The 8,554-nt window shown below is 50.2% G+C and overlaps 1 protein-coding gene across 1 annotated transcript in view; it reads left to right on the top strand.

Moving 5' to 3' along the window:
- Positions 1 to 860: 860 nt before the first annotated feature.
- LRFN2 (leucine rich repeat and fibronectin type III domain containing 2) overlaps positions 861 to 8,554 on the top strand; it is a 45,120-nt gene continuing 37,426 nt past the window's right edge. Inside the window, exon 1 of the mRNA XM_047796679.1 lies at positions 861 to 2,332. Coding sequence (XP_047652635.1) covers positions 933 to 2,332 — 1,400 coding nt within the window. The 5' untranslated portion in view covers positions 861 to 932. The remainder of the gene's footprint in view (positions 2,333 to 8,554) is intronic.

Genomic DNA, 8,554 nt, shown 5'->3' with positions numbered 1-8,554 from the left:
TCCCTGTGAAGGGTGTTCCTGAAGCCCAGATGAGGTGATGCATACGAAGGTCTGGGCAGAGGACCCAGCACATACTAAGTGCCCAGAAGTCTATGCCTTGGCTTCCCATCCCACTCGCTTCTTCACTTTGCTCAATCCCAGAGATCATCCACTATGGATTCTCCATGGTGAAGAATTTATCCAAAGTCAGTTCCCTACAAACCCTGGTATCTCCCAGGGCCAGGGCTCTCCTTGTCCATTTTTTTTTAATAAACATATTTTATCTATTTATTTGGTCATGCCTACGGCACGTGAAAGTTCCCGAGCAAGGGATCTTCCCCTGCTACAACCCAAGCCACAGCAGTGACAGGACCAGGTCCTTAACCTGTTGAGCCACCAGGGATCTCCTCCTTGTACATGTTCTTGTTCTTAAAGAATACAGGTCCAATTTGATTTTATGCTGAGCCTCAACCAGTTAAGAATGCAAAATTGCTTCAAAATAGAGCCCTAATGCTGTTTTCAAATCCAGTGATTATTTGATGAACCCCTGGTATGGCATTATCCATCCATTCAACAAATATTTATTGAGCATCTGTTGTATTCCAGACATTGTGCTAGATGCACGGGATACAGTAATTACTAAAAAGACAAAAAACCAGCCATCGTGGAACTGACGTTCTAGTGGGAGAGGCAGAAAAGATTCCATAAATATAATTAATAAGTAAATTAAATAGTCTGTTCCAGGGTGATAAGGAGAAAGTAAAAATTAAACTGTATCGGAGGGACTGGTGGACGAGATCACACCTGCACCAGCAGAGGCCACTCCCTGCTGCTCCCCGAGGCAGCGGGTGTGTGTGAGGGAGGAAGCTCTGGGCGAGGGCCTTAGGACGTCACCTCCTGACCTTGGCCTTGTGTCTCCCCCTTACAGGCGCCACGGCCTGAGTGACCAGACCATGGAGACCCTGCTTGGTGGCCTGCTGGCGTTTGGCATGGCGTTTGCCGTGGTCGACGCCTGCCCCAAGTACTGTGTCTGCCAGAACCTGTCTGAGTCACTGGGGACCCTGTGCCCCTCCAAGGGGCTGCTCTTCGTGCCCCCTGACATCGACCGGCGGACGGTGGAGCTGCGTCTGGGCGGCAACTTCATCATCCACATCGGCCGCCAGGACTTCGCCAACATGACGGGGCTGGTGGACCTGACCCTGTCCAGGAACACCATCAGCCACATCCAGCCCTTCTCCTTCCTGGACCTCGAGAGCCTGCGCTCCCTGCACCTCGACAGCAACCGGCTGCCCAGCCTCGGGGAGGACACCCTGCGGGGCCTGGTCAACCTGCAGCACCTCATCGTCAATAACAACCAGCTGGGTGGCATCGCCGACGAGGCCTTCGAGGACTTCCTGCTGACGCTAGAGGACCTGGACCTCTCCTACAACAACCTGCACGGCCTGCCCTGGGGCTCCGTGCGACGGATGGTCAACCTGCACCAGCTGAGCCTGGACCACAACCTGCTGGACCACATCGCCGAGGGCACCTTCGCCGACCTGCAGAAACTGGCCCGCCTGGACCTCACCTCCAACCGGCTGCAGAAGCTGCCCCCAGACCCCATCTTCGCCCGCTCCCAGGCCTCCGCTCTCACGGCCACGCCCTTCGCCCCACCCTTGTCCTTTAGTTTTGGGGGGAACCCCCTGCACTGTAACTGTGAGCTTCTCTGGCTGCGGAGACTCGAGCGGGACGATGACCTGGAGACCTGCGGCTCCCCAGGGGGCCTAAAGGGCCGCTACTTCTGGCACGTCCGCGAGGAGGAGTTTGTGTGTGAACCGCCTCTCATCACCCAGCACACGCACAAGCTGCTGGTCCTGGAGGGCCAGGCGGCCACGCTCAAGTGCAAGGCCATCGGGGATCCCAGCCCTCTCATCCACTGGGTGGCCCCCGATGACCGCCTTGTAGGGAACTCCTCCAGGACCGCCGTGTATGACAACGGCACCCTGGACATCCTCATCACCACGTCTCAGGACAGCGGCGCCTTCACCTGCATCGCCGCCAATGCCGCGGGGGAGGCCACGGCCATGGTGGAGGTCTCCATCGTCCAGCTGCCACACCTCAGCAATAGCACCAGCCGCACGGCGCCCCCCAAGTCCCGCCTCTCGGACATCACCGGCTCCAGCAAGACCAGCCGGGGAGGTGGAGGCAGTGGAGGTGGGGAGCCTCCCAAAAGCCCCCCAGAACGGGCTGTGCTGGTGTCCGACGTGACCACCACCTCGGCCCTGGTCAAGTGGTCAGTCAGCAAGTCTGCCCCCCGGGTGAAGATGTACCAGCTGCAGTACAACTGCTCCGACGATGAGGTACTGATTTACAGGTGAGCCGGGGGCTGCGGCCACGCAGGAAGTGTCTGGCTGGGCAAGGAGGAAATGGGGGGGAGGGTTGCGAGCTGTGCCCACCTAGGCCCCACCTTGCCAGAATCTGGGGGATTCCGGGCACAAGCTCTGTCATTTGTGCAGGTAAGAGGAAATAGAAGGAACGTTACCTACAAGTTTAAGAAGAGGGGCCACCTGAAGAGAGGTGTAAGTAGAAGGATCGTGCCTCCCAGGGGTGACTACTAGGTGGTCTTGTGGCTGTGAGCTTCTGAACTTTCTGTTTTGAGCCTCAGACAGAGGACACGCAATAGCAATGAGCAGAGCTCTTGGCCAAAGCATCCTCTTCCCAGGAGGAATGAATCTGGCCTTAACTTGAACACATAGGCTGTCATGGTAGAATTCAGAGCATCACTCTGCCACTTGCTGGCCCACCTCAGTTTTCCTCATCTGTCAAATGGGGGTAAATTCACACCTGACTTAGTCTTCTGTTAATTGAACCCAACTCAGACTGCCTGGAAAAAAAAGGGGAGAGGTAATGTGTTGGCTTATGTAATTGAAAACTCCGGGACCTGCTTCAGGTTCAGCTAGCTCAAGGGCCCCACAGACATCCTACGTTCTTGGTTTCTTACCTTCCCTAAGTTTTCTTTTTTTTGGGTTTGACTCCACCCCCAGACAGCCCCTTTCCTCTGGGTAGCCCTGGAGGAAGAAGAGTGTCCTTGTCCCAGCTGGTCCCACAGAAATCCTGGATGAGCTCTGATTATCCAGATCAGGTCATGTGAGCCTACTGCTGAGTAGAGCCAAGGTCATCATGCCTGCCTGTCCTGACCTCTCTGGGTGTCTGTCAGTCTCCTCAGCTGGAAATTGGAGACAATGATGTTGCCCTTGCTGTGAGGCTAACAGCCCATTTCCCAGGCTGGTAGAAAGGGGTTAAGACAGAAACGCTGCTGTAAAATTGCCTGAGTCATTAGAGGGAGGGAGACGCTCACAGAGGATGGGTCCAGGCCAGAGGTTCAGGGGCCGACCGCAGGTGTGCTCTCCTCTCAGCCAGCCTCCGCTTCTGTTCAACTGGAGGGGCCATGGCCTAGAATTTTATGGCTCAAGGAATGCATGATTTCTTTTGAAATCCTGTGTGTTTTATTTCATGCATTAAAAATGGTTATTCTCAGAAAAGATGCCATAGGCTTCGCCAGACAGCTGAAAAGACCATGGTCCATCAACACCTCGATCCACTGATACAGTTTCTCCCAGCTCTGACTTTCTGAATTGATGAGTCAGGTTCTAGACGGGAAGGTGTAGGGAAAGGAGAGCATTCATTCAGCAAAGAGAGTCCACGAGACAGAGGTGGAGGGTGGGTGTGCCATGAAAGCTGGTGGAGCCGAGTAACTTTCCTTACCTGGCATCATGTGTGTGTCTTGTCCGGAGAGCAGTTTCATTCTCGGGGTATAGAGCAAACAGCATTAGAACGTAACTGAAATAGATGTGTGTGTGTGAAAGTAAACTTAAATCTGCATATATTATGTTCTAATTATCAACGTAATAGTCCTTAGAGTTCCTGTCGTGGCTCAGCCGTTAGCGAACCCAACTAGCATCCAGGAGGACGCAGGTTCGATCCCCAGCCTTGCTCAGTGGGTTAAGGATCCGGCATTGCCATGAGCTGTGGTGTAGGCCGCAGACACGGCTTGGATCCCCCCCCTTGCTGTGCCTGTAGTGTAGGCTGTCAGCTTCAGCTCCAATTAGACCCTTAGCCTGGGAACCTCCATATGCCATGGGTGTGGCCTTAAAAAAAAAAAAAAGGAATAGTCCTTGTAGAAAATTTGGAAAGTTAGAGAAAATGATCAAGAGAAATAAAAATTACCTGTAATCCCACCACTCCGAGTTTACCAGAAGCATTTGGCCGCTAAGTTTTATTTCAGATCAAAATGATACTTAGGATCAACTCAGGTGTATTTTTGGTTCTTAATTCTTTCTATTCAGCGCTGTAGCTTGCTTAGCTCCCATGGTATTAAAGTATTTTTCATTTGGCTGTACCATAATTTATTTCATCACTCTTTTACTGTTGGACATTTAGATTGTTTCCATTTTTAATATTAAAAGTAACACGGGAAAAAAAAGTCATGCAATCATGGATATATATTTGTACATAAATATATTTCTGCAAGCTCAGTGATTTCCTTAGCATATTTTCCTAGAGGTTGAACCACTGGTTTCACGGGTAAAGTATAATTTTATACATTGCATATAAACATTTATTTATCCTCTCACCAGTGGAAGGTGACAGTGCCTATTCTGACCACACCCTAAACAATTATTGAATATATAATTACTTTAATCTTTGCCACTATCATAGGGAAAAAATGGAACTTGTTTTAATTTGCATTTCTTTGAAACCTGGTGAGGTTGACCTTTTGAAAATAAGTAGATTTCTTCACTTGTGAATTTATTATATGGTTTTGACTTTGATATAAAGTGTGAAGGTAAAAAGCTACCAGCTCTGAGGCTGACATGGTCACAGGATGAAGGGAAATGCAACTTGTGAGTGGGGAGAGGTGCTGGCATCAAGGTGGCAGCAAGCCAAGGTTGCCAAGGTGGTGCCCCTCCTTGGGGATCTCAGGAACCCCGAGAGAGGGCCCCAGGAGGGGGTTGGAGCTCGGCTTCTGAAGTCACTCAATGCTAAATTCAAACCGTTTTTATTTAATATTTGAGATCCTGGAGACACTAGGTTTACATAAATAGAAGTAGAAGTCCACCTCAGAGATATTTTGGGTTGAATTCTAGACCATGGAAATAAAATGAATATTGCTGTAGAGTTAGCCACATGAATTTTGGGGTTTCCCAGTGTGTATGAAAGTTATGCTTGGAACTCCCTTTGTGGCTCGGTATATGTTAAGGACCAACGTTGTCTGTGAGGACGTGGATTTGATCCCTGACCTCGCTCAGTGGGTTAAGGATCTGGCGTTGCTGCAAGCTGTGGTGTAGCTAACAGATGAAACTCAGATCTGGTGTTGTCGTGGCTGTGGTATAGGCCGTCACCTGCCCCTCTAATTCAATTCCTAGCCCAGGAATTTCCATATGCCGCAGGTACGGCATAAAAAAAATGTTATGCTCCCACTATCCTGTAATCTATTAAGTGTGCAATAGCATTATGTCTAAAAAATATACACACCTTAATTAAAAACACCACATTTTTATATTATTTCCGTAATTTGGGATCGTGTTAGCAGAAGTAACACAATCTGAACACATGTTCAGACCATGGGAGATTACAATGTTAATCACTGAATCACTGCTGGTCAGAGCAGAGTTGCAATACGTTTCATTCAGGATGACAATCTGAAGAGGTATCTTTAGCAACGGCAATATATGCAGAGATCCCGTGATGAAAATGGGATTCTAGAATCTTGTGTGAGATGGGCAGAGGTTACCTTGGCTGTGACAGAATTTGGAAAAGAAATCGTATGTCCCTTAATTTTTTCAAAGAACTGATGAGGAGAAGAGAGGAAGGCATGCACGCACCACACACACACACACACTCACTCACACACTCACACACATGTGCAAAAGTAGTGGCCCATGACAATAAAACATTCCAATAGCCACCGCTGTGCACACCTCTCTGATTACTCTCCATCTGGCTGCAGAATGGTTTAGTTTTATGTCTTCCTTCCTCTCCAGCACATGCTATTCTTGCGTACTCTGCTCTGTACCCCCAGCTCCTGGAAAGTCTGGGCCCACAAGGGCCAGTGCATCAACATCTGGTAAACTGAACAGAATGGGAATTTACCAGAACTACCGAACCAGTTCAGTAGACTGAACTAAACAGAGTTGCCGGGAGGTAATGAGCTCCCTGTACCAGAAGAATTTAAGCAGAGCCCATACCAGGGATGCCATGGGCAGCCTGACTGCAATATTTGTCTTAAATGATCCTACCCTGACAGTCTATGACTCTGTTGAAGACTTACTATCCCATAATCAAGACAACATGGTTACTACACTTGCTAAATCCTCCTGCCTTTGCTACTTGGGGCCACATGGCCTCTTGCCTCCCAGCGTCAGGGTCCCTGTGTCCTCAGGGTCTGAGCTCCTGGGGCCTGAGGTCACAGACAGGGACTTTGGTTGAGGCTCAGATTGTCCAGCCAGACTGGACCCATCATTGACAGGTCACCTTACCCCATGGGTCTTACCCCATGGGCTGCAAGCTGTGTCTGAAACTTCAGATTCTTGGAGTTCCCATTGTGGCTCAGTAGTAACGAACCCGACTGGTATTCATGAAGATGTGGGTTTGATCCCTGGCCTTGCTCAGTGGGTTAAGGACCCAGCGTTGCCGTGAGCTGTGGTGTAGGTTGCAGACATGGCTCAGATCCCATGTTGCTGTGGCTGTGGTGTAGGCCAACAGCTGCAGCTCTGGCCTAAACCTGGGAATGTTTTATTGTAATGGCTCAATGCCTACTTTTGTGTGTGTGTGTGTGTGTGTGTGCGTGTGTGTGTGTGCGCGCGTGTGCACAAGCGTAGGTTCTGTTCTATGAACCAGGAAGGAGCAGAGGTCTGGTAATCCCAAACCATGGATAACTCAGGATTTGAATTTGACTATGAAATAGTGCCTTGCTTTTTTTTTTTTTAAATCAGATAATTAGCTTCCTAATTATCTAATGGTTCTTGCTGACTTCCTAAAGCATTTGCTTTCCCTAAATACACACTGAGCCCTGAAGTCAGTCCTAGGACCCGCTGGACACGGACAGGCCACAGGTGGGGCCTGGCCTGTTGCCCATGTGATTGGGGACGGCGGGTTCCCCCATCTGTTGGTCGTGGTCCTGCCCTTCCAGGCAGTGACTAGCATTTAATGGGGGCAGTGTGTGCATTTGGGGGTTGGGAGTCAGTGAGGGGAAGAGGAAGGGCGGTGAGAGGGGAGTTAGAAAGAAGGTGGCCTCCCCTCCCCCACCCGAAAGCAGCAGCCCATCCCAGCTCTGCCTCATCCTGATGTGACATGGAGAGTTAAGTGCCCTGCATGTCATTATCAGCCCAAGTGACATTCACAAACACTTGTCTCCAAGAGTCATCAAGAACATCTGTCACCAGGCGTGATGTTGGAATGGTCCCCGAGAGGGCCAGGGGAACAGCGAGCAGACTTCTAAAGCACAGTGTGGGATGAGCCAGGATGCAGCCTGGTCTTGGCGTGGCTTCTTTGCTGTCATCATCTCCCTGTAGGGAAAGTGAGGGATTATGAGGCGAGAGACCCTGAAGGTGGCAAAAGAGAGTGGCCATTCCATGCGCCCCTTTATCTGCAGGCCCCCCCTTTCCCCAACATATGCTTCCATGATTGTCAGACATACCCCCCCACCTTGGGGGAGGCTGGACAACCTCACTGAGCTTTGCAGGGCTACGGTGGGGCATTTTTTCCTGTTGCTCTGTTTTCCATCTGGGGAAAGAGTAAGAGGGCAGATGCGACCAGTTTCTATCCCATCAGGATCTTACAAGTCAACACCTCCATGGAGATCCACCCCCTCCCCCCATGAAAATGCAGCCATCTCCACCATGGGGTGGAGGGAAATTCCTAATCAACCTGGGATTGTGTGGATACAGGGAGAAACTGCAAGGGACAGGTACTCCCTAAAGGGAGGGAGCGGGCCAGGTATAAGACCTGGCACCTATGCAGGGGGAAGATTCTCTGACTCAGCTGCTTCCCCAGACATTTCAGCTTCTACTGAAGGGGTGGGTCGGGCCCCCATAGCCAGAGGGAAACAGAGGTAAAGGAAGATATTGGGGTGGGTGGGGGAGGAAGATCCCTGGCAACTCCCTGGTCAGAGCCAAAATCAGCCTGACTTTGACTATTGAAATCTGACATCCACAAGTGGAGATGGACAGAACAAATATTATACCCATTTTATAGATAGTGAAACTAAGCTTTAATGAATTGAATAGATTTCCCAAAGTTCCACAAAGCAAAGACTAGAAGCTTGGCATCCTTTATCCAATGCCAGGTACATGCTGTGGGTCACAGCTCACTAAGAGCCCACGGAGTTTTCCTTAAGGCTAGAGAATTGGGCTGAGAGGCACCAACTGTAACTTCTCTTTCTGGGAAGGATGGAGTAACCCACTGGGAATCTGCTGAGCTTTGCTCTTTCAGCTTTAGTTGCTTCCCCCGCCCCTCAACAACCCCCGACCCAAATTCTAAAGTCTAGCAGTGGCAGTTAGGATGTACAGAAAACTCAATCTAACAAGACTTAAAT

The sequence above is a fragment of the Phacochoerus africanus genome, chromosome 9 (assembly GCF_016906955.1).
Source record: "Phacochoerus africanus isolate WHEZ1 chromosome 9, ROS_Pafr_v1, whole genome shotgun sequence".
Classification (NCBI taxonomy): Eukaryota; Metazoa; Chordata; class Mammalia; order Artiodactyla; family Suidae; genus Phacochoerus; species Phacochoerus africanus.
This window is presented reverse-complemented; position numbering and strand designations above follow the sequence as displayed.